The 27,396-nt window shown below is 40.2% G+C and overlaps 1 protein-coding gene across 1 annotated transcript; it reads left to right on the forward strand.

Moving 5' to 3' along the window:
- The first annotated feature begins 215 nt into the window (after positions 1 to 215).
- Positions 216 to 12,932, forward strand: tubgcp2 (tubulin gamma complex component 2). The gene is made up of 18 exons (XM_079237984.1): positions 216 to 265; positions 1,724 to 1,881; positions 2,479 to 2,607; positions 2,921 to 3,097; positions 3,194 to 3,353; positions 4,092 to 4,299; positions 4,391 to 4,590; positions 6,236 to 6,425; positions 6,506 to 6,651; positions 6,722 to 6,902; positions 7,589 to 7,769; positions 8,757 to 8,929; positions 9,811 to 9,939; positions 10,752 to 10,872; positions 10,952 to 11,095; positions 12,171 to 12,275; positions 12,424 to 12,587; positions 12,671 to 12,932. The coding sequence occupies exons 2-18, from the start codon at positions 1,732 to 1,734 to the stop codon at positions 12,744 to 12,746; spliced, it is 2,634 nt and encodes an 877-aa protein (XP_079094110.1). The 5' UTR covers positions 216 to 265; positions 1,724 to 1,731; the 3' UTR covers positions 12,747 to 12,932.
- The last annotated feature ends 14,464 nt before the right edge of the window (positions 12,933 to 27,396 follow it).

Here is a 27,396-nt window from a genome sequence, read left to right on the forward strand (position 1 = left end):
CGGGGCGTTGCTGCTCACGCGGCCGCCTCTTGCGCCTCAAGCCGCCGACGATTAAGACGCGAATACGGCCTCTGAAGGCTGGACGGAGGCAGCGGAGCCGCGTTTAATCGTTTCTTCGCGAGATAAATCGCTCATTCTCGTTTGTTCAAACGTTAATCAGAGGAAGGAGAAGAAAAGGGGCAATACTTCCGGGTTGTAACGTGATTACTGTTTACTTCCGCTGGGTCGTGGTTTTTCAAAATAAAAGCGAACGCGGTCATATTTGGTGAGTCGAATGGGATCTTCTCAAGTAGACTATGTTCTTTTATTTATGTATTTGTATCTGCAACATTTAAGAAAAACTGGGATTAAGTTTAAATCACAAAACACATTCTTGCATTTTTGTTGTTCTTGTAATTATTTTACTTTTTTTATAAGAAATCACCACAATCAAAAGTATTAATATAAATTTAAAAAAATTACACAGAAAATAATAAGTAGAGAAGTAATGGATTTGAAACAATCCACTGGACTACAACAATAAGAACAGTTATTACATTTTATTAATTTATATTTATATGTCTGTATTATTATTTATTCAATTTTAAATTAGCCTGCACATTATTCAAATCATTGAGGCTTTTATTTCTACCTTTCTTTATCTTTTAATTTAATTTATTTTAATTTGTATCACAGATTCCTCTATACTTGTGACATTAAGACAAAACAAAACAAAGACATTTCGGTCTCATAATGAAATAACATAACAGGATGGTAGTTCAGGGAGTGTGAGGCTGGTTATCGGTAAGAAATATTGTTTATGTAGGTAAGAACATTTAGAAAATTATAAGTATTATTATTATAATCATTTGTATTACTGTTTTTAAATAATCGAGTATTATAATAATTATAGTTTTCCTCTAGTTATGTAGATCTCCTTTTGAAATGATATTTGTTCACAGCATATGGAAAAGAAGCGTGTCAGTTCGATTTTTGAAAATGAAAATTCATCTTCAGAATATTACCATTTTAAAACAACACATGTAAAACAATAATACACGTAAAGAATAGTATTATAAAGTGCAGTAAATTCACAGTTATAAAAGCAATGAGCTGCAGTACCACAGTTAACCTGTCGAGTGCCATGTGGCGCCAGCGCTGCGTGTATTGGAGCTGCAGAAGAAGACAAATTGCTCTTGTTTCAGCAGCAGTAGAAGAAGAATTTGACTTATTGTGGGCGCGTTTAGCATCCGCTGCTGTGCCTGCTGTTGTTATTGAACTACACGCGACTGACTGACAGGTACGGTGCTCAGTGGAGACTCGTGTTACACCTGTAATAACGCGTATTATCACTCAGATACGTGGTTATAACGATTCTGAGGCCGACATGTTTTATTCGGGATGAGCTAGCTGCGCAGTTAGCGTCCTTGTAGTTCACAGCAATCAAGCTAGCATCACATTCCTGTTAGCTCAGCATCACTTGTAGGAGAAAATAGTTAATGCATAGAGACTTTACAGCAGCTGGTTTGACTTGTAGGAGAAGATGGTTCATGCATAGAGACTTTACAGCAGCTGGGTTGACTTGTAGGAGAAGATGGTTCATGCATAGAGACTTTACAGCAGCTGGGTTGACTTGTAGGAGAAGATGGTTCATGCATAGAGACTTTACAGCAGCTGGGTTGAGATACATTTAGTTAAATTAGTTTTTCCCCTTCTCCTTTAACAAATGCATTGTCTGCAGCAGCCTGAGCCATGAGCGAGTTCAGGATCCACCATGACGTGAACGAGTTGCTCAGCCTGCTGCATGTCCGAGGAGGAGATGGAGCAGAGGGCTACATAGACCTGCTGCAGAAACACAGGACCCCCTACGTCACCACCACGGTGTCTGCCCACAGTGCCAAGGTGGGTGAAGCAGGACTGCTTCAATACACCTGTCAGGGCCCAGGAAGGTGACGTTAACGTCCTGAAGGTGGTGGGGTGGCCTGGGAGGAGAAGTGAGGCCATGTTCAGATTAAGGACTGTATTAATCCCAGCAGGACTTGTTAACATTACAGCATCTAAGAGCAAAAAAGAGAACGATAATGTGCAAAAAGAACAATACAATACGATCAACAGTAGCTTGAATAACTCAGAGGCTCTATACCCTACACATGTGGTGCTGTGCGGTGGTAGACGAGCAGAACCAGGAGCACCTGTAGCGGTCCTTGTCACAGCAGTTTGACCCAGAGTTGTTCAGTTTTATTAAAGAAATACAAGTATGTTATTCTGTTGAAGAACTTTCATTGACACAGAGATAATCTGGTGAAAAGCGTTTGATATATTTATATTTGTAGATGTCTGAACATCCTCACTGTTTGTTAAAAGATCATTATTCTATTTTTCACATGTACATCATTTTAAATACAAAGCACTTTACCATGAATATGTTTGTCTCCCTGTGGAAATGAATGTGTCGCTGACTGGATCTTCTCTTCACGCTGCCTGTTAATTCGCTTCCAGGTGAAATTAGCAGAGTTCTCTAAAACCCCCGAGGACTTCTTGAGGAAGTACGAGGAGCTCAAGTCCAAAAATGTCCGAAACCTGGACCCTTTGCTTTACCTGCTCTCCAAACTCTGTGAGGACAAAGAGGTAATAACACATTGTTTATAAGCAGCTTATGATGTGGTTTTGTTTGTTATTGCTTCAATTGGTTTTACCACATTTTGGTGGTTCGGGATGTAAAGAATGAATCCTGTGTTTCATCTCTCAACAATGGAAGTAGTGTTGATAAAGAATGAAATATTCAGTAAAAGCTGCCACAAAAACAAAAGAAAGATAGTTCATGAGACTGATGGAAACAGAAGATTTAAAAGCTGTTCATAAAGTGTCGAAAGAGGCTCAATGAGTTGATAAATAAACTACCAAAATGACCCTTTAGTTTTGTTGTGATATTTTTTTTTAGATGCTCCAGTTACTGCAGCAGAATGCCAAAGAGAGGTCGGAGTCATCCGCGAACACGACGTCCACCACAACCACCAGTTACACTCTGCCTCAGACCAGCACCAAGATGTCCATGCAGGAACTGGATGAGCTGCGGAAGAAGCTCGGCAACGTGACGGCCAGCTCCAACGCTCCCCTGGTGAGCAGCAGATCTGAACCCCGAAGATTCCTGTCGGAAAAGACTTTGTGAACGTCTAAAATTGCATTTCCTGTATCCCCGTGGTTTCGCCCGCAGCCGGCTGAGGTCACGCGGAAGATGCTGAGGGACAAACACAACAAGAAGAACCCGGCGCAGCCCAACCCCGTGTTCCCCAACTGGGTGTACGACCGCCCCGCTCTCCTCGGAGACTTCATCACCAGCCCCGCTCCTCCAGCTGATCCGGCAGCGGCCATCGGTAAGAAGGTTTCAAATTCCTGTTGCTGCAAGACATTATTATAATAAGACAAAGGCTAAAGGAATATGTATGTGCTTCATGTGTTAAAGCTGCATTCTCTCTCCTGACCACCAGGGGGCGACTCCTCTGGTTGTGTAGAAGTCTATGCTTCATGTGTTAAAGCTGCATTCTCTCTCCTGACCACCAAGGGGCAACTCCTCTGGTTGTATAGAAGTATATGCTTCATGTGTTAAAGCTGCATTCTCTTTCCTGACCACTAGGGTCCTCTGGTTGTATAGAAGTATATGCTTCATGTGTTAAAGCTGCATTCTCTCTACTGACCACTAGGGGGTGACTCCTCTGGTTGTATAGAAGTCTATGCTTCTTGTGTTAAAGCTGCATTCTCTCTCCTGACCACCAGGGGGCGACTCCTCTGGTTGTATAGAAGTCTATATAAATGACTCTACTTCTCTTGATTTATTCCCTCAGTAAACATTGTAAACATGAGTTTATGTCTCAATCTCTAGTTTCAAGTCTTCTTCAATACAGCATGATGTTCATTTAGTAAATTATGGTCATTTAGAGTCAAACAGACCATAAAGCCGGGGCTGCTTTAGGGGCGGGGCGACAAGGTGATTGACAGGTCGACACCAGAGACGTATACGGTGTCTCTACGTCGCTCCTCCACAGTCCTAATATGGTCACTTCCTGTTCTCTGGTTGGTTCCACGAACCAATGAGTGTTGTTGTTGTTGTTCAGGTTTGCTGCCGCTGCCGGCGCAGGAACAAGCCCTGGTGGAGGATCTGCTGTTTGTCCTTGTGGGAGTCGACGGCCGGGACATCACAGCTCAGCCCGTCCTGGGCAGACAGAACCGCTCCTTCATCGTCGACTCCACGCTGGACATGTCCATCAAAGAGCTGGTGAACAGAATCCTACCGGTGGCGTCGTATTACTCCACCATCACGCGGTGAGAATGGGAGGGGAAAGTGACGCTCGCATGCGTTTGTGACCGAGGACGGATTACGAGACGCGTGTTTTTTTTTTATTCGTCCTTCTAGCTTCATCGAGGAGAAGTCGTCCTTCGAGTACGGCCAGGTGAACCACGCGCTGACGGCGGCGATGAGGACGCTGATGAAGGAGTACCTGATCCTGGTCACGCAGCTGGAGCACCTCCAGCGGCAGGGCCTGCTGTCCCTGCAGAAGCTCTGGTTCTACATCCAGCCCACCATGAGGACCATGGAGATCCTGGCCTCCATTGGTAAGAGTCTGGAGAACACGGGTTTTATTTTGTGTGTGTCTTTGGCATATTAGAGGACGGTGAGCTTGACTCACATCCACCACAAAACCATCGTTTTCCCATTTTCCTGGCGTTCGCTTCTCTCTCTTTTTTTCTCACGGTTTTTAGAAAAACAATTATTCTCAACTTTTCAAGTCAAGTCGGAGGCGGTCTTTACTACTTCACCACTGATTCCCTGTTTTTACGCCGGTAGATGGGGGTTTCCCACCCCTCCCTCATCGCTATCCACTTCATTTGAGAGTTTTGATATTTATACATGGGCCAGCTTCAAACACCGCGTGAGTCGGTCATGTGACGAGCTGCGTGTCTGCAGGTATCTGTTGAGGGACGGTGGTCCTTGAACTCAGCAGCGTCGTCAGCTTGAGCCTGCTGCTCATTTTCACCACTTGAGGGCGCTCTAAACCCGGGTTAGAGAGAAAACTACAGCGCCAGCAGACTGAGCCCAGATGTTGACTTTTACATCTGTTGTGTTTCTTCAATGAACTAATATTTGACCATGCTCAGAAAAAAATGACAAATTGAAGGATTTTATTTATATATATATATATATATATATATATATATATATATATATATATATATATATATATATATATATATATATATATATATATATATACACATACTACCGTTCAAAAGTTTGGGGTCACCCAGACAAATTTTCAGTTTCAGTTTTTATTTGAAAAATAAGGACAAGCGACCCCAAACCTTTGAACGGTAGTGTGTGTATATGTACGTGTATATATATATATATATATATATATATATATATATATATATATATATATATATATATATATGTGTATGTGTATGTGTATATATATATATATATATATATATATATATATATATATATATATATATGTGTATGTGTATGTGTATATATATATATATATATATATATGTGTATATATATATATATATATATATATGTATATATATGTGTATATATATATATATATATATGTGTATATATATATATATATATATATATATGTATATATATATATATATATATATATATGTGTATATATATATATATATATATATATATATGTATATATATATATATATATATATATATATATACATATATATATATATATATATATGTACGTATATATATGTATATATATATATATATATGTATATATATATATGTACGTATATATATATATATATATATATATATATATATATATGTTTTGTAATTTTATGTTGTGTGTATATACTGTACATACAACATAAAATAACAAAAGAAAAGCACCATCCTCCCTCCTGGACACATTAACACACGTACCATTTATTATGCAGAGTCGATGCTAAATTTAATCACTGGAGAATTGATCATTTTTTTAATCAGAAATATCTCCAAGATTCCACATTAAGACACCAACACCTTAAGGAACATGATAGAAAAAGCCATGCTCTGATTTGGAATCTAAAACATTTAGAATTATCTAAATATCCAGGAAGTCCAGACATCCTCTGAAGGCCCTCCGTCTCTAGCTTGCGAGGCTGCGGTTCTCCTCATTATTTGCACGAATCAAACCACTCGCATTGTTTTTTAGAAAGTGAAACGATGTTCCTCCGCTACCTTCCTCAGCGTCCTCGGTGGACAAAGGGGAGTGCATGGGCGGGGCGACGCTGAGCCTTCTGCACGACCGAACCTTCAACTACACGGGCGACAGCCAGGCTCAGGAGCTGTGCCTCTACCTCACCAAGGCCGCCAGCGTCCCGTACTTTGAGATACTGGAGAAGTGGATCTACCGGGGCATCATCAAGGATCCGTACAGGCACGGCTTCTGCACCGACGCTCGGTAAACAAAGCACTCTCTCGTTGCCGCTGTGTTTTCATGTGGTTGTGTCCTCGCAGTGAGTTCATGGTGGAGGAGCACGAGCTGCAGAAAGAGAAGATCCAGGAGGACTACAACGACAAGTACTGGGACCAGAGGTACACCATCGTCCAACACCGGATTCCCTCCTTCCTGCAGAAAATGGCAGACAAAATATTAAGCACAGGTAAAAGAAAAAAGAACGTTATAAGAGCCTTTTTTATAAAGTAGATTTTAATTCCCTCCTCATTTGGTAGGTAAATACCTCAATGTGGTGCGGGAGTGCGGCCGCGATGTGACGTGTCCTGACGCCAGAGAGGTCCTGTACACCCTGAAGGAGAGGGCGTACGTGGAGCAGATAGAGAAGTCTTACAACTACGCCAGCAAAGTCCTGCTGGCCTTCCTCATGGAGGAGAAGGAGCTGGTTTTACGCCTCAGGTACGCGGCTAAAGGCAGCGGTGCTAACCTTGAGAAACTAGAAAGAGGAGGCATTAAAAAGGCAGAAAACACGAGCTCAAAAACGTCAAAGAGACACCGTATACGTCTCTGGACGAGACCTGCCAATCACCTTGTAGCCCCGCCCCTATAATCCCCTGCTTTATGGTCTGTTTGACCCTAAATAAATGATGATAATTTACTAAATGAACATCATGCTGTATTGAAGAAGACTTGAAACTAGAGATTGAGACATAAACTCATGTTTACAATGTTTACTGAGGGAATACATCAAGAGAAGTAGAGTCATTTATATAGACTTCTATACAACCAGAGGAGTCACGTCTGGTGGTCAGGAGAGAGAATGCAGCTTTAACACATGAAGCATATACTTCTATACAACCAGAGGAGTCGCCCCCTGGTGGATAGAAGAGATAATGCAGCTTTAACACATGAAGCATATACTTCTATACAACCAGAGGAGTCACGCCTGGTGGTCAGGAGAGAGAATGCAGCTTTAACACATGAAGCATATACTTCTATACAACCAGAGGAGTCACCCCCTGGTGGTCAGGAGAGAGAATGCAGCTGGAGGTTGCCGCCTCGTCCCTTCAGGCGTCCTTTTTAAAGATACTCCAAACTATTAGTGAGAACGTAACCAACAAACGGCCCGTGTTGTTTTCGTTTAGATCCATCAAGCACTATTTCTTGATGGACAAAGGCGACTTCTTCGTGCACTTCATGGACCTGACGGAGGAGGAGCTGAAGAAGCCGGTGGACGACATTGTTCCTCCCAGACTGGAAGCCCTCCTGGAGCTGGCTCTGAGGATGAGCACCGCCAACACGGACCCCTTCAAAGACGACCTCAAGGTGGGCTGACGTACGACTGGAGAGCTCGGATTAGTGAACCTGAATATGAGTAATATATTAGTATGAACACATTATTTACACTAAAGCTTGCTTTTAAAGCTAGACTCCATCATTCTGCAGAGTAGGGCTGGGCGATGCGGATAATATCAAATATCACAATGTGTTTTTACCAAATACCTCACCATCGATATTCCAATGATATTGTATGGTTATTACCTTATTATTATTATTACTTTATTTTAATTACTTGATTTAATCTGTAATATTATTGTGATATTATTATCAATTCTGTATTTCCTATGAAAATATTTAAAAATATATATTTGAAAAATATATATTTTTAAATATTTTATATATATATATATATATATATATATATATATATATAAAATATTTAAAAATATATATTTTATATATAAAATATTTAAAAATATATATTTTATATATAACATATTTAAAAATATATATTTTATATATATATTATTTTAGATATTTTCTCATATATATATATATATATATATATATATATATATATATATATATATATATATATATATATATATATATATATATATATGTATTTTTTTAATATATTTAAAAAAATATATATATATTATTTTTCTATTATTAAATCTCATTGTGAAAAAAAAAAATATATATATATCTAGTAGGTGGTAAATATTTTCACAATGAGATTTAATAATACATTTTATTTAATATTGTATTCTTTTAGAATTTTCTCTTTAAAACTAGGGAGGGACAACTCTTATGTCATATTACCATATCCAACATCTATGACGGTATCTCGTCTCACCAGCGTCTCTTTTCCTGCCCCGACTTTACTGTTTTGATTTTGCCGACGTATATTATTAGCAGTAAAACATTAGGACATGAAAAATTCCAAACGGACCAAAGCGCTCCACTCCTTCATACAGCGGCACTCATCTTCCTTCACGGCGTCTGAACTTTCCCCCTCGTCTCTCGCAGATCGACCTCATGCCGCATGACGTCATCACTCAGCTGCTGCGGGTTCTGGCCATCGAGACCAAGCAGGAGAAAGCCATCATCAACGCGGACCCGGCGGACGCGGCCCTCAGCGGGCTGGAGGCCTTCTCCTTCGACTACATCGTCAAGTGGCCGCTCTCGCTCATCATCAACAGGTTCTGCCGGCTTCATCTTATCTATATGTTTTTAACTTTTAATGTCCACAGCTCAAAGAAAGGCAGTTCAAGGCACTGTAATGTTTTACATTTTGTACGTGGAGAAGATGCGTTTCTTTGGTTTTTAAGAAGATGTAAGACACAGATTGCTAAAAATGTAAATAAAAAATACATTACAGGAATATTTTAATTCTTTTAATAATCCTTCAGATATAAATAATGATGAAAAATGCAGCCTCAGTTTTCCAGACGATAATAATATTCCTGAAGCTTTGGTATTCAAACAAACCGGTTTATTACAAAGTGTTTTTACAAACAGAAAAGAATATAGATATTAACATCAGATAATCTAGAGCAGAGCTGTTAAAATAGATTAATCAATTACAATTAAAATGTCCTCCCAGCAAAGATCCAAACGTCATTAATGTCTAAATTGCATCTTATGGCCTCCAAATAAAATCAATAATATTTATGGTAAATTTTCAAAGTAGGTTACTACTAAGCATACAGACTTATGCAAATGTTTGGAAAACAAATGGCTATCTTTTAAATAAATAAGATTAGTCCAACACATTGATACTTGAGGCCCACATTTCAAGTAAAGGAAAACAAGACCTCTTCTCTGTCTCTTTATTTATTTATTTACATATCTTTCTACTTCCTGTCTTAGAGAGAGAGCTGCTGTTCTCTTCACTGATCACACGGTAAACAATCGATTCGATCGGCTCGACTGAATGAAGCTATTGCCGTATTAACTGGATTAGCTGCGCTTTTCAGAAAAAAGAAAAAAAACGCTCCGTGAAGATTTTCTTGGCTTTCAGTTTTGAAAAGTAATCTGTAAATTCATTTAACACGTTTTTAATGTCGTACTAATTTCCCAGGAAAGCGCTGACGAGGTACCAGATGTTGTTCCGTCACATTTTCTACTGCAAACATGTGGAGAGGCTGCTTTGCAACGTGTGGATCAGCAACAAGGACTTCAAGCTGTACTCTCTGCAATGCGCCAAGTGGTGAGTCGACGCAGGAACTCTCTGAACTCATGCAAACCGGCAGAATGTCCGTTTCACACTCGGTTCACATGCAGGGTTCACACGGTCATGGAGAACCTGGGGAAAGTCATGGAATGTTCATTTCCAGGCCTGGAAAAGTCCTTGAAAAAAATAAAATCCCAAAAGTTTAGTAAAAGTCATGTAAATGTGTTATATTCATGTGTTCATGTCGTTCATTCACCCTGAGTTTGAAATAATTAACATGCTTTTAAAAGAAAGAAACTCAAAATATAAGCAGGCATACATACAGGCATCTATATAAATGTTTATTCTTTTAATCAAACTATTGTGTCATTTAAGGTTTACTGTATGCTTTGTATTCTCTTTTTTAGTTTAAATACTACATTTACTCACTTTTTACTGTTTACACCAAGATTTCACTAAATGTTTGATCATGGACATTTGGTTTAAAGTCATGGAAAAGTCATGGAAATCCACTGGTCAGAATGTGTATGAACACATTCTGACCAGTGGATTTCCATGACTTTAAACCAAATTCATGGAAAAGTCATGGAAATTTGGTTAAAAGTTATGGAAAAGTCATAGGAATTTGGTTAAAAGTCATGGAAATTTGGTGAAAAGTCATGGAATTTGGTGAAAAGTCATAGAAATTTGGTGAAAGGTTATGGAAAAGTCATAGAAATTGGTGAAAACTCATGGAATTTGGTGAAAAGTTATGGAAAAGTCGTGGAAATTTGGTGAAAACTCATAGAATTTGGTGAAAAGTCATGGAAAAGTCAAAGGCATTGGTCAAAATGTGTATGAACCTGCAGGTTTGCCGCCGCCTTCGCCCTCCGACAGCGCATGCTCAACTTCGTGCAGAACATCCAGTACTACATGATGTTCGAGGTGATGGAGCCCACGTGGCACATCATGGAGAACAACCTGAAAACGGTGAGTGAACGAGCGTCGTTGGGTCTTCCGTCCTCACGAAAGCACAGCTGACCGTCGGTGTCTCCTCCTTCTCCTCCAGGCGTCCAACATCGACGACGTGCTCTGCCATCACACCAGCTTCCTGGACAACTGCCTGAAGGACTGCATGCTGACCAACCCCGAGCTCCTCCGGATCTTCTCCAAACTCATGTCCGTCTGCGTCATGTACACAAACGCCATGCAGGTTTGTTGAAGAGGAGGAAATGTTTCATAGTTTTTTTTTATGTTCTGCTTCAATTGAACACACAGCTGTAAAATCATAGACTGTTTATTTGCAACCAGTGAACAGGAAGTGAGCACATTAGTAATGCTGAGGAGTGACGTAGAGACACCATGGACAGCTCTTGTAGAGACCTGTCAATCACCTTGTAGCCCCGCCCCTAAAGCATCCCCTGCTTTATGGTCTGTTTGACTCTAAATGACCATAACTTACTAAATGAACATCATGCTGTATTGAAGAAGACTTGAAACTAGAGATTGAGACATAAACTCATGTTTACAATGTTTACTGAGGGAATAAATCAAGAGAGAAGTAGAGTCACTTATATATACTTCTATACAACCAGAGGAGTCAATGCAGCTTTAACACATGAAGCATATACTTCTATACAACCAGAGGAGTCGCCCCCTGGTGGTCAGGAGAGAGAATGCAGCTTTAACACAGGACACATAGACTTCTATACAACCAGAGGAGTCGCCCCCTGGTGGTCAGGAGAGAGAATGCAGCTTTAACACAGGACGCATAGACTTCTATACAACCAGAGGAGTCTCCCCCTGGTGGTCAGGAGAGAGAATGCAGCTTTAACACACGACGCATAGACTTCTATACAACCAGAGGAGTCGCCCCCTGGTGGTCAGGAGAGAGAATGCAGCTTTAACACAGGACACATAGACTTCTATACAACCAGATGAGTCGTCCCCTGGTGGTCAGGAGAGAGAATGCAGCTTTAACACAGGACGCATAGACTTCTATACAACCAGAGGAGTCGCCCCCTGGTGGTCAGGAGAGAGAATGCAGCTTTAACACAGGAAGCATATACTTCTATACAACCAGCGGAGTCGCCCCCTGGTGGTCAGGAGAGAGAATGCAGCTTTAACACAGGACACATAGACTTCTATACAACCAGATGAGTCACCCCCTGGTGGTCAGGAGAGAGAATGCAGCTTTAACACAGGAAGCATATACTTCTATACAACCAGAGGAGTGAAAACAATGAAACGAGAGAACAACCTTGAGTTGTTTGTCTTTGTTGTTGCAGCGCTTCACTCAGAGCATGAGGTTAGAGCGCCTCTCTCTGGAACAGGGGGCCGTGGATGGGCCTCCCACTGCTGAGGAGACGGAGAAGAAGAGGCTGACCACAAAGGTATTTCCAGAAAAGGCCTGCCCTCCTCAACGAAAACCACGCGAACATGTCGTGGAAAAAGTTAAATAGTTGGAGTGTTTTCTGGTTTTGATGCGCGGTAAATCCTGCGGCTTTGGGTAATACGTGTTGTGTTCTCTCACCGCTCCAGTTACTAGCGGAGCACGCGGACACCCTGCAGTCGGAGGCAAGCTTTGAAGCCACCATCAGCAAGTTCGACAGTAACTTCAGCACGCTGCTGCTGGACCTGCTGGACAAGCTGAGCATCTACAGCACCAACGACTGCGAGCACAGCATGATCAGCATCATCTACAGGTAGCAACGCGTCTCTGCGTGTGATTGTGGTCTTTGTGAACTAATTTGATAATTGGCTAAACTCGGCTCCTACGATGACACAGGTTGGATTTCAACGGGTTCTACACTGAGCGGCTGGAGAAGATGGCCATCGAGCGGAGTCAGAAAGCCTCCGCGTAGCAGGAGAAACGCAATAAAAACGCCCGTTACTCACGTCTGCACGCCGCTACCAACCGCCAGATCATTTCCATACAGACGCTTCAGTGTATATATTATATATTATGTATTATATATTACATGTTCACGGCGTCATTTCAATGCTTCAAGTGATGAACTAGTGCGTTTTATTCCATGTGGGCAATTTATTGTACAATGAAAATGTATGTTTGTATTCATTAAAACAAGACTTTACCGAATTCCTTTATTTTCTCGGCATCCTTTTAATCCTTAAAGAATGTAACCGTAACCGAACACTTAAGAAACTTTTTTTTACTTCTGGGCAAAATCCTCACTTTTTAAAACTGGACCTTCTGGGCAACGTTCGCAAGATTATTTTGTAAGAAAAAACCTTATATTGAACGTTTGCAGACGTTTTTTGGGGTTTTAAACCTTTGAAAGAACCTTTTAGAAAACAATCATCAGATTTTTTGGAAAACAAAAACTTCACAGAACCTTTAGTGAGGTTCTAACAAGATTATTCTTGAAACCCCTTTATGGAAGATTCCCAGACGGTTACATCTGTAAAGCTAAGATGTGTAGTTTAGATTAAAACAGGCAAATATACATTTTATTTCACGGTATGGGTTTGATGAGGATGTTTAACATATTCCTTTAGTTATTATCTTTAAAAGATATTCAGTGCGAAACAGGTTGATTTCAGCCACAATAAGCAATTCTTTTGCCAAATTTTTTGCACAGATTTATTTATTTGCATTGTTCTAACAAAGCGATTGCACATTTTATGTGTTTTGTCTGAAGCGATCTGGTTTACTTGGAAGGGATTGCAATTTTCTTTTTCTATTATTTGAAAAAAGTTTGAGAATCACTGCTTTAACGAATCAATATTCAAGTAGCATTCTGGCACACTGGTTTTTACATGTGGCTATTTTTCCCTTTTTATATATAGTATATACTCCAAGTCATTTTCTCTTATACATGCAGTGATGTGGTGCCTTTATCATTCTTTATAAATGGTTAAAGTGGCAATGCAAAGCTCAAACTGCCCAAATCCAACACAAAAGTGATCAAATTACATATTCAAAATTATTTTTTCTACAGGGAATTAATGAATTGGTCAAATGGAGCTGATACATGACATAGTGTTGACTGTGTACTCTAAGAGGGCAACATTGCTTTTTGTTCAAGCTTACTGGGTTTCATACACAGATCTAAGAAATATAAAATACAAAAAACATAAACTATATCAGTCAATACACAATGAAGTGCATGAATAAGCACAATCCCACTTCACCACATTGCTCCCTGTGCTGCAATGAGGGGGAGGGGATGATGTTTACACAAGTTATATTTCATCAGATGGTTCAACACCAGCTGACGTGTCTTTAATTCAGGATTTTGACAAGAAAGAAAAAGAATCGTCCCACAAAGTCGACTGGAAATGTTCCGGTCTCACACTTTGTGCTAAGAATATTTTATCAAACTACATTCCATGTTATATAATGAACCTCAGAGCTAACCCTTCTTTATATTTGAAGATCTTTCCTCATTTTTGTGTGATCTGTTGTTGATATTATAATAAAATGAGGGCAACTATAATAAACAGGGCCGCTAAAAGTCACCATTTGTTAAGCGAAGGTGATTTGGTGCTATTCAAACACACAATGTCGAGGTGTTTTTTATGTATTCTCCCCCGGGGCATCAGTGAGGTCATACTGGATTCTGCAGCATTCACTCTGTTAATGAGTAAAACCCAGATGACAATGTTATAGTTAATGATTTGCATTGATTGAGCAACAAGTCCTAATAAAAAAACAAGCTAGCAGCCTTGCAGCACACATCCAGTAGGACAATTAAACAGGTGGGACATCTGTACATTGTGTTGTATGTGCATGATGACAGCGCTCCTATCAACAATGACAATATGTCATTTGATTTCTAACACTATTCCATCAGTTGTATTCATGCAGAGATCTGTGTACACTTTGCAGATGCGTGAAAGAAGACATGAGGACTGTGATTCTTGCTCTTGTGGTATCGGTGGTTGTCAGCCAGGGTGAGTTCATGCACAACAAACAACAAAGCTGCCGCGGATTTCACCAAAATTGCATGATGGCCACAAGAAGCTGGACTGATTAACACCTGTAATCAATTGTGTTATATAAAATAGCTTGTTTTATGAATTTTATAAAAGCTCAAAACTGCTGTATTTGGATGGATTGAACACTACCATTAATATACTAGTGAAATATATGGTTTGGTGCATGAAAAATTCAAAAAGCATTCAAATAACCCAATGAGACCTCGCCTGAATTTTCTGTTCTAAATCCTGTCTAACTTTGTTCTGCTTCACTTTATCAAAGTCAAGCTTTGCAGAGAGAATGTTCACATATTGAGCTATGATTTGGGTTAGAGAATGTTCACATATTGTGTTGTGATTTGGGTTAGAGAATGTTCACATATTGAGCTATGATTTGGGTTAGAGAATGTTCACATATTGAGTTATGATTTGGGTTAGAGAATGTTCACATATTGAGCAATGATTTGGGTTAGAGTTGGACCTTACAGCTGCACCATTTCAAAGAAATAATCGTCCTGAAAGTGATTTTTTTATAGCCGGACCTGAAACCTTTTCATTTTTTCTGTGTGTCATCTTCATTTACTCTTAACCAGTAACATATAGACTGATATTTACACATCTGAATAAAATCTCCCATGTGTACCTTTTAGTATAACACCCGAATTAGAGATACACCCTTTTTTGTTTGGGTATGACATTTTCGAGCAGAGGCCTAAAAATAGGACAATTATTTGTGGCAGTGCAAAGTCCAGCACTAGTTTTGATACAAAGATATGATTTTTGTTATTTCCATGTTTCCAGGTGAAGCCTTGAGATGTTACTGTGGAGGCACATGGAAGTCGTGCTTCCTCAATGTGGAGACCTGCCATGAATCAGATCAAGTCTGCGGCAGCATCACCATGCATGCTGGATCCTGTAAGTACAGGCTGCTCCCTCCGCTGAGCAACCAGGAGGAACTATGTCATTCTTTTCATTTTGTTGCATTACTTTGACTGAAAACTTGTAGAAGATGTCTTCTAATCCATCCGGTCTTTCTCCATGTTTCCACAGATATCTCCTCCACCAAGGGATGCATGGATGCATTTGAATGCCGGCTGATGAGTGACACAGAGTTTTCACACGGCACCTGCTGCATCACGGATGGGTGCAACTGATAAATGTGCAAAGATTCCAGTAATAATAATGTGCTGTGTTGTGTGGCATTGTTAAAATAAAGGTCAGTCAGTTGAAACTTTTGGCCTTTTTCACATTTATTTTCTTCAAATGGTATTTCAAAATGACAAAGATCTCATCGCTGGTGTGTTGTTACTTAAGTTACATGTATGTATTCAACGCTATTTAAGTGTTTTTGTCTCTTTCAAAGGGTGAATGTTGGGTTTCTTTGGTCTAAATTCCTCCGCTTCAGAACTCCTTGTCTCAGTTTCTCAGACTGTATTTTACAACGTTGATTAAAATCCCTTCTACTTGAAGAGTTTTATTTTTTATTGATAAGATCCTGATTTGAATGGCTGATTGTTCACCTCAATTTCCCCCTTTCCCATTATAATTCATCTTTGTTTATCTGATCATTTGCATTCAAGTTGAGCTTTTGGCCACTCTCCTGGGAAGGAAGTAGACTTTATATTCAATATTTGTTGATAAATCTCTCTGTTTATGAGTAAAAGCCAGATGACAATATTAGACTTCATGATTGGATTTGCACCACAAGTCCAAATAAAAAGGAAGCTGGCAGCCTGGGAGCACACACAGAGGTATCAACACTTGGTTGACCTTTACACCGCCGAAGGAAAGAAACAATTTAATATTGAACACTTCTTTTTAGTCGAAGAGGAAGTCGCGGTGTTGATTTGTTGTTCTTGTCATGAGAACAATGTTTTGTTCTGTTATGCTGATTTTTAAATAAAGGTTTTAAAAATTATAAATAAAATCTCTTCTCTCCCTCTCTCTCTCTTTCTCCCTCTCTCTCCGTAAATTTGTTCACCGACCTCCCATCCGAAAATGCGGCCAGAACATTATTTTTTTGTAGTCACTGGTCTCGCGCCAGTGGACTCAAACTCCCAGGCCACCTTGCGCCACTCCACTGTATTGATCGGGGTTTGAAATATGGGGCGGGAGGCTTCGTCGACAGCAAAGACTGTTCGGCCATTCTATAATATTTTAATAAACACAAAGTTAAAGGATACGTTAAAGAATAGGCATTAAGAAAGCATTCATGATTTTCTTTTGCGTTTGACACGTGAGTTTCCCAGTGCCCCTGAACGCCTCAGTGAACACACTGCGCAGCGGCGGCTCCACTCAACTCCGGTAAGTAGCTTTGAGCCTGTCTGCTAACGGCAAACGGTTTAAATGGTATAAATACAGTTTTACCGTTTTAAAAAGGCATTGAAATTGGTTTGTAAGACATACAGATGTTATACAGAATCTAAACATGAACGAAAGAGTGAAATATTTCCCCTGTTTGCCAACGCTAACGCTTAGCTAACACTAGCGTAGGGGCTAACGCTGACTTTTAGCCATGTTCATTCACACATTAGGTAACTCACTTGTTAGCGTTAGCCACTATGCTAATGTTGGCTCTGCATAACCAAACACGGATTTCGCGCCAGTAGAAAAACGTACAACATAAAAACATCTCCATGCAAAGACACAACTGGACGCCTGAATCTGATATTAGTAGACAACCGTGTAGAACTATGTATAAATGTATGTGTATGAACCACATGGTGAGCAGCTACAATGTTAGCTTAGCCTAGCATCGGTCGAGCCGAGCTCCATTCAGAAAACCAGCATTTTAAAAGTTTATTTTCGTCGTTGCAGAGAGAACTAGCAAAGCAAGAACAATACAAATCGGCATCATTATGTTATTTCGGCATACTTTTTATCCGTTTATTGCAATTAATGAATTATTGCATTTGACATTCTGGCTAGTTTATTTTAACCAGAGGCTATTTAAATTATATGTTGCGTAGGCCTGCAGCACATTTTTTCAATTGTTGATGTATTTGTTGTTTATTTTCTCTATTAACTTAGATTCCCAGGATGATGTCCTCAAATGTCTTGTTTTAGCCACAAATCGGAGATATTCAGTTGACTGTCATAGAGGAGTAAAGCAATCAGAAAATATTAACATTTCAGAAACTGGAATACTCAACAACTAATCAATTAATCGTGGTAGCTCTAATTTTGAGTGCCATGCCATAGAGACAATTGCGTATCTTAAAGTCCATTTTTACCATGCATCATCATTTATGAATTTTCCCTACAGGCAATGTTGTGTCTGATTTAGCTATAAATGGTCATTGTCCACCTATTGTGTCTCTGCTCAGTGGTGAAATGGTAGTGAACACCATACTCTGGGGCTGTAATGAGGACTGTCTGAAACCAGATCAAAAGATGGTTAAAAAAAGAAAGAAAGACAACTGGTAGAAAGCAGCACATGTTTGTGTCGCTGTTTGTAAATGATTCAATGTGGAGAACAAAGAAAACCCTTTATCACAAACTGACTATAGTATAAGCATTATCTGAGGACTATACGAGCGCTTGTCTTGTTTTTACACAACTGGCTGCATCAGATCAAAGAGCATAACCATGTTTAGGATTTTCAGTCAAGTTTAATCCAACAGTTTAACAGCCATATGTTATTTCTTTAAACAACAACACGCACTGACATGTGAGTCTCCTGAAACGGCTGAGAATTTGTCAGACACACGCATGAAAGTATGAAAGTTGTACAGCCTTTTTTACTGAGCAAACTGCAAACAGACAATGGTTTTTTAATGCTATAAATGTTGCTATTGTTTTTTCAAAGCAGCTTGAATTGATATTTTATAATGACAAATGTATCAAATGACAATGTGGAAAGTGTTGCTCGTAGTGAAGAAGCTATAGAGAGCTTCCACCGGAATCCCTCTGCAATCCAGTGCAGAGAAAGGATCGGTTGGGTGATTCAACTTGCGTAGCAAGTGGCATCATCCACTTACTGTAAATCTTTTCCCACAAACATCACAACAGAATGGTTTCTCTCTTGTGAGAACTCTCGGCTGTGATTCTTTCTTTTGCTTCCCTCTAAAACATTTCTTTCTAACCAAACAGCTGGAGGATATTTTTTCAAAATGACGCATCATGTGACTCTGAAGAAACCTCTTGTAGGAAAACCGTTTACTACACCTTGAAGAAGCTGAAGGGTTTGTTGCCAGCGTTACATCACACATGACTTACAAAGGCTTCCTTATATTTTAGGTCATGTGCAGCAGACTCAGGTGCCCTGGTCTCCTTCCAAACATTGTCCCTGTCTTCACTTTCAGGTCCAGAATCTGACGACGGTTCTTGCCAATCAACATTAATGACTTCAATCTCAGAAGATTCTGAAGCCTTTACATCATCAGCATTTGGATGTGAATGACTATCTGGATTCCTGGCTGGTCCTGATCCCCCACAGTAGCTGACCTGGAGGCTCCGCCTCTTTGTTGTCCTCCATCAAGAGGTCTGAGGTTTGTCATCTTCACTCTGAATGACTGGTGAATGGGAACTTGGTGATATCAGCTTCTTCCAGTACATTCAGCTGCTCTCCCTCTAGACGGGTCCAGAGATCCTCCTCTTCCTCTTTTATGTGGAGGGGCTCTGGATCCTCCTGGTCCAGGTCCAGGCACTCAGGGGGGACTTCTGCTTTAATCTCCAACAGCTGCTGGACATCTGCAGGGAGCACATTATGGACAACGGTGACTTCAGACTGATATCGGCTTTTATTAATTCAAGGAATTTGACTAAATGTATATTTGTTGCTCTTAATGTACAAACACATAAATAAATAATACAAAACAATGACATTTGTAAATGTTCCTAAACTTGAACAATAATTCAATGAAAACCGCAGGAGAACGTAAAGTGTTACTCCATCGCCACCAGAGCCCTCAGCGGGTAAACACTTTATTCATATTTACTCTCTTTATCTGCAGCCTCTTCCTAAATACTTTATTAATTAATGTATAGTAAATATGAATAGTACCTCCTATACGTTTGTAAAACTAGAAGCCTTTTTAATAGGTGTATATACAGACCTGCAAACTTGTCACTTTTCGGCGAAATTCGCCGTTTTGAAATGAAAATATGTCATCCACGTGAATCGTGTAGATCCGAAGAGTTTTTGTTTTGGGGGGGGGGTCAACTATCCGCCCAGCGTTATATCGTCATATAACATGTTAGCAAGCTCGATACGTCACATCAAAGATGTTCTATTGCGAAGATCACAACCTCAGCTTTTTTCCGTGTCTCACTCCAATCTCAGAAACGCTGGGCGTCCTCTGTCTCCGGGACGAGGAGAAGGAAACGACCGGAGAATTGACGACTGAAGGAGAAGTCGCGGTTCACCAAAAGTGTTTGGTAAATATCATGAACATGTCTGTCACTTTGATTCTTCATTCACTTCTTGAGTGCGTTAACCTGAGCTTGTGAGCTTGAGTTGTCATGAACACATTTAAAGTAGAGTAAGTACATAGTAATTGCATAGTGATTATAAATTGTACATTTTCAGAAAGATATTAAGTCCCTTTCTCAATGATATATTTTATTTGATGGGTATTTGGATAATAACTAAATTATGCAAATAATGTCCACCCTGTGATGGAAAACTTGCTGACAGGGTAAACAATGACAGTGTACATTTTTGGCTAATGTTAGCATTTAATGAGCACATGATTCAGTTAGCAAGGTGACTGTGTACTGTTTAACAAATACATTTCCCAATTCTGAAAGGTTTTTATATTAATTGATATTTCACTATGACAGAGTGGACATGATGAGCTTGACAACATACCACTGCACGCATAACATGATGAAAACTACGATATACAAGTGTAAATACTTAGTCTGCAACATGCCACTGTTTCAGCCTCCAGTGAAGAAAGACACACTGGTGGAAGTGATGTCACTGAAAACATCAGAGGGTTTCTTAAAGGGGAAGCTTCCCCATAATGACAGGGTAGACAGCAATGTCAGAGACACGTGAAAGTTTTTCAATATGATTATGAAAATAGAATATACATGATCAAAATGGCTAATTTTATCAAATAACTTGTGGACAGTAAAACCATATAATTTTTGGGGGGATTTAATATAATTTAACCATCTATTACACACACTGTAGTGAGCAGAGTGTGGGACATGCCAAAATCATGTACAACCAATGAAATAAAACAGTATAAAATAATTAAAACACATTTTAAGAGACTTGTCATTGTATTTCTATGTGTGTAAATGTTTGGCCATTCATAAAAGCACCTCAGAGTTTCATTATTCTGTTACATTTTCATAATAACTGAGTGATTCTGATGAGGACACCAAAGGCACTTTATAGTTATTGACCCAGTAATGGCTTCACATCGGTTGACCTTTGTGCAGGAGACCCTCGTCCTCATGCTCGAAGGAGATACAGCTGATGCTATTGTCTAGCATCTTCCCTTTGAAAAGAAATATAGGAATAAGATGGAATATACACTTGTGTGAAAAAGTGCATGTCCCCTTCCTGATTTCTTATCTTTTTGCATGTTTGTCACACTTAAATGTTTCAGATCATCAAACAAATTTAAATATTAGACAAAGATAACACAAGTGAACACAACATGCAGTTTTTAAATGAAGGTTTAAAAAATCCAAACCTACATGTCCCTGTGTGAAAAAGTGATTGCCCCCTAAACCTAATAACGGGTTGGGCCACCCTTAGCAGCAACAACTGCAATCAAGCGTTTGCGATAACTGGCAATGAGTCTTTTACAGCGCTGTAGAGGAATTTTTGCCCCCCCCCCCCCGTCACCTTTTTCACCCCTTATGAGTTTGCAGGTATGTATATAGTATATACATCATGAATACTCTGGGTCCCTTGCAGTCTCCAAATGTCAAAAACACCTAGACATAGCAGAAAAACATGTGTAAAATATAAATTTTCTGTGGTATTGTTATCTGATTTCACTAGATATGGACCCATTGTGGCACCCGGTGGTGGTGAGAGGCGACTGCAGGCTCCTCAGGTGTTCCTGCTCTACACGCCCCACATGCAGCCGTGGTGGGACGCCGCGGGGTGCTCGCCGAGGGCCTCCCTCCTCAGCCGGCTGGGCGGCGTTGCCCTCCCTCGCCCCCGTCCTGCTCCTCGCCACCTGCAGTGTCCCGCATGACCAGCTGCACCCGGAGTCGATGAGGAGCCAGTTGTTGGTTGTTGTCCACGAGGAGCCAAGACTTTCCACGTGTGTTGCCGAGTAAAAGGCCTTTTTGCCTCACCTGGACTCCAGTGTCTTCCTCTGCTTCTGAGTCTTTGCTCTACACAATACCGTGACACGGTACATTCTCCCTCTGGCAGAGCTAGAGATTCAGCAGTAAGATTTGCATGACGGGAAATTCAAAAACATTTATTAGATCCATTCACGTTGAGATAAACTGAGACAATAATATATGTATTATAATAATAATTATTATTATTTTTTATATATATATATATATATATATATATATATATATAACTGCAAAGGCAGTCTTTGCCAGAAGATTGTTGAGAATATATAGAAGATAAACCGTTAGCTTGCGCATGGAAACGGTAAGCGTGTTATTTCTTCCATTTTAATGAATAAGACAATACCGTCTTTGCGCCACTGGGGGGAAAAAATATTACCTTCAAACTTTTTATTTGCAGACATGAACTTGAACCTCTGCACCATCTTCGTAGTATCGTGTCCACCGTCTGATCGATTGAGACGCAAATTCCCAAAATGACAGACCGGCCAGAGAGTATTGACAGGATGTCAGTATTTTTTATGAAATCACACTTTTAAAAAGTCATTCCACCAAATGAACTTAATTCAAACCACAAAAGTATTCCAGGAAAAACTCCAAACATTAGAATTTACAATTAAAAACAATCAAAGCCATCTTGACTTCCAAATTACTTTGGAAGAATTGATGGGGAAAAAAATAAAATTTATCAAAACGAAAAAAGCTTGTGGTCCAGACAACATTAAAAATGAAATTCTTAAAAACAGCACTCCTGAAATGCAAGGTGCCGTGCTCTGGCTGTTTAACATGGTACTATATTCAGGAGTTTTTCCTGACATTTGGTGTCGAGGGCTTATTTCTCCAATTTATAAATGTGGAGACAAATTGGACCCCAATAACTACCGTGGCGTCTGCATTAGCAGCTGCCTGGGGAAGTTATTTTGCTGCTCCAACAACAGCTACACCTATTGGGGGATTAATGTCAGAACTGGGTCCTGGCAGTACATCTAAAGAAGACAAACATCATGATCTTCCACAAAAGACCCAGATGTCAGGAGAACAGACACCATTTGACTCTAGGAAGTACCACCATAACACACCATGAGTTACACTTATCTAGGTCTGACTATTACAGCCTCAGGGAGTTTCAGCCTGGCAGTGAATGCAATAAAAGAAAAGGCCACAAGAGCCCTCTATGCAATTAAAAGAGCATTCTATAATATCCAAATTCCAATCAAAATCAAAAAACATTACACAAAAGAAACTGAAAGTCAAAGTAGATTAGAATGTTATCTGGGCCTTGCGATAGAAGATTTGCTCTGTCACTCAGGAAAGGAGGAATAAAGTCTCTGAATCAAAATTGTCTTTGTCTGTTTATGTCTTGCGAGAAGGAAAAGTATGTAACAGCGACTCAGAGCTGTGGCAAAGCTTTCAACATGAGAAAAAGTCTCAGGCACATTTATACGCACCGAAAGTTACACCCCTCCTTAGAATAACTCAAGTATGGAAAACAGAATCATATTTCTCCCAAACATAATGCAATCAGTGTTCATCTTATGTTAGCTCCACCGGCTGTCTCCAGACAGACATATTGTCCATACGCCCTGTGACCCTCAAGGATCCAGATCCATATGCTAATTATGACTGTCACACAAATGTCTAATAGAAAAACGCGCCGCGCGGCATTTAAAAAGCGCGCATGAAAGGCCTAAGGGAAACAATCGTTTTGCTAGCGACGCGTTTTTGAGAGTCGCGTCTGGTGTGGACGGGCCCTAAAAGTGCATCTAGACTTTTTATATCCAGGAATTTGTCACAATTCTAAAAAAGTGTTCAATACTTTGAGAAAAACACGTTAGGCCCAAGTCAAGGTAGAATAAACTACCGCAAAAGTTGGGTTATAAACCGCTACTACCTTGGTTGTCCCCGCTAACTCTGCGCTGTAAGCAGCTAGCGCTGCTGCTAGCTCCCTGCTGTAGCCAGCTAGCGCTGCTGCTAGCTCCCCGCTGTAGCCAGCTAGTGCTGCTGCTAGCTCCCCGCTGTAGCCAGCTAGCGCTGCTGCTAGCTCCCCGCTGTAGCCAGCTAGCGCTGCTGCTAGCTCCACGCTGTAAGAAGCTAGCGCTGCTGCTAGCTCCCCGCTGTAAGAAACTAGCGCTGCTGCTAGCTCCCCGCTGTAGCCAGCTAGCGCTGCTGCTAGTTACCCGCTAGCTCTCCACTCATTATTCATGTTTTCTATGTCCCTTTATGACAAATACATTAACACTATTATAATGAGTATGAATACATTAACATAATTCCATTTATTATTATTATGAATCAATATTAACTCTGACTCTCTGCTGGTCCACCTCTGTGCAGGGAGCTTCATGTATTCAACACAAACCGGTGATTCACAAAGAGATATATTACCAGTAAATAATGCTCATATTAAATATATCCATAAACCCGTCATTGATAAATATCACGTTTGTTTTCATTGTAGAATATCATTATTTATAACAGAATAATTAGTTGTTAACCCTAAAATATAATTTGAAAGATCTTTTATTGTTAAAATAACAACGTAAAGTCACCACCATGTCATACAATTGTTCTAACACTAAATATATTTAAGGCGGAAACTGTGGTTCAAATTGATTTGATAGTTTATTTCAATCGTTGTTTTTGTTTTGGGAAAACCCTGAACACCAGGATAAAAAACCCAAAATGGATGAAAGGTAAATGAACGGCGCTTGTTTTACACGACACGCTGTCATTCACCCATTCACACCCATTCATACACTCACACTCTACCATCATGGTAGAGTCTCCCATCCGAGTGTGAGTGTAGTCCTGGAGGGAGACTCTACCATTACGGTGGAGTCTCCCTCCAGGACTACACTCACACACTGAAGGGAGGCTCTCCATCACGGTAGAGTCTCCCTCCAGGACTACACTCACACACTGAAGGGAGGCTCTCCATCACGGTAGAGTCTCCCTCCAGGACTACACTCACACACTGAAGGGAGGCTCTCCATCACGGTAGAGTCTCCCTCCAGGACTACACTCACACACTGAAGGGAGGCTCTCCATCACGGTAGAGTCTCCCTCCAGGACTACATTCATGCACCGTAGGCACAACTACAGGAGCAGTTTAGGGTTAAGTATCTTGCCCAAGGACACATCGACTATGGCTAGCGGAGCCGGGATCCACGGGAGATGGGATGATAGAGGAGCGAGATAGCTGTTTTCTCTTCATCTTCGTGAGCTCCGTCTCCCCGTCCTCCATCCTTCTTCCAAAAAATCCTAAATTCTTCCTCTTCAGCCGGAGGCACACGTTCTCCAGGACCAGGATTTCCTTTTTCAGACTTTGCACCTGTGCCTCGTGGCTCTGCTGCACACAGGCCTTGTCCTTCTTGATGGAAGACTCCAAGCGCTTTTTCTTGTTGGTGTTCTCCTCCTGAAGAGAGTCTACCTTGTCCTTCCAGGTCGTGTTGCACTGCTTTAACCGCTCGCTGAAGCGCTGGCTTTCCGACTTAAGTTCCGCCTGGAGACCGACGACCTTTTCCTCCAGGTGGCTCAAGTTATCCTTATGCTTAGCCGCCAGTCCCTCAGTCCTCTTGCTCTCCTCATCCTGGTATTTAATAGACTTTTGCTGCAGAGCCCCATTCATCTTCTGTCAGGCGTCTTCTTTGACCTCAAGTTTATGATAGAGATACACCTTGTCTTTCATCAGCCCGTGTATTGTGTTGTTGGCCTTCGTACACTGGCTGATTAGCCGGGCTTGAGATTTAAGTTTGGTGAGTCTCTCCGACTTGTTCCTCTCCTCCTCCAGGTCTCTGACTGCCCTCAGCTCCAGAGCCGAACACTTCCTCTCCCAGGCCTTATTGCTCTGACATAACTCTTGCATTAGGTCAAATGTGTGTGTACTGTCCTGAGGGTGATCCTGATCTCCACTCATGGTGTCCATGTCTGAATCAGGCTGTACAGGTGCGGCGGATTTGTCTTCACTTGAACTCATCATGTTTGAAGATATTACTTGTCGATTAAAGATTTTCGTGGTCTTCAAAAGTCTGTCTTGTTAGTAAAATCCTGGTTTTCTTCGTTCTTTTGAAGGATCTTCTTCAACTGGTTTGAGAGAGACTGCGTCTCTGTGGCTATAATACGTGTACCGGTATTATTGATACCGGTACACGTAATGAATGTAGTTTATTCCTCTTCCTCCCTTAATGATACCGGTACACGTAATGAATGTAGTTTATTCCTCTTCCTCCATTAATAATACCGGTACACGTAATAAATGTAGTTTATTCCTCTTCCTCCCTTAATGATACCGGTACACGTAATAAATGTAGTTTATTCCTCTGCCTCCATTAATGATACTGGTACACGTAATAAATTTAGTTTATTCCTCTTCCTCCCTTAATGATACCGGTACACGTAATAAATTTAGTTTATTCCTCTGCCTCCATTAATGATACCGGTAAACGTAATAAATGTAGTTTATTCCTCTTCCTCCCTTAATGATACCGGTACACGTAATAAATGTAGTTTATTCCTCTTCCTCCCTTAATGATACCGGTACACGTAATAAATGTAGTTTATTCCTCTTCCTCCATTAATAATACCGGTACACATAATGAATGTAGTTTATTCCTCTTCCTCCCTTAATAATACCGGTACACGTAATAAATGTAGTTTATTCCTCTTCCTCCCTTAATGATACCGGTACACGTAATAAATGTAGTTTATTCCTCTTCCTCCATTAATAATACCGGTACACGTAATAAATGTTGTTTATTCCTCTTCCTCCCTTAATGATACCGGTACACGTAATAAATGTAGTTTATTCCTCTTCCTCCCTTAATGATACCGGTACACGTAATAAATGTAGTTTATTCCTCTGCCTCCCTTAATGATACCGGTACACGTAATAAGTTATTTTAAACTGAAAATCTATTTAGAATGTCTAAATAGCCTATGTTTCAATAATAAAGGCATGATTAATACTTCATAAATGTTTCAGAGAGCAGGGAGTTAAGCATCAAAACATAATGCAAAATAAAAGATGATTTAAAAAAAATTAAGAACATTCATTAAAACCAGTCAAACAGCTAAAATTAGAATAAAAGTTGCAAGAAGAAATTAATAAATAAAATAAGAAACAAAATGCAGTCGTGAAATTGATTAATATCTTTGAATCTGGTTTAATTAAAGGCAACAGCAAACAGAAAAGTCTTCAATTAGGATTTAAAGGAGCTGAGGGTCTCGTAGGGTCTTTGATGGTCTCTGAGGTCCGGATAGTTCATAAGGTAGACCAGTCCCAGACCACTTGAGGGG

The sequence above is a fragment of the Taurulus bubalis genome (assembly GCF_910589615.1).
Source record: "Taurulus bubalis genome assembly, chromosome: 2".
In the NCBI taxonomy this organism is placed as follows: Eukaryota; Metazoa; Chordata; class Actinopteri; order Perciformes; family Cottidae; genus Taurulus; species Taurulus bubalis.

Excerpts from the sequence above, each read along its gene's own strand:
- tubgcp2 (XM_079237984.1), top strand. The coding sequence starts at position 1,732 with ATGAGCGAGTTCAGGATCCACCATGACGTGAACGAGTTGCTCAGCCTG. Across the intron at positions 2,608-2,920 it reads AACTCTGTGAGGACAAAGAG|ATGCTCCAGTTACTGCAGCA; the intron begins GTAATAACACAT and ends ATTTTTTTTTAG. Across the intron at positions 6,903-7,588 it reads GAGCTGGTTTTACGCCTCAG|ATCCATCAAGCACTATTTCT; the intron begins GTACGCGGCTAA and ends GTTTTCGTTTAG.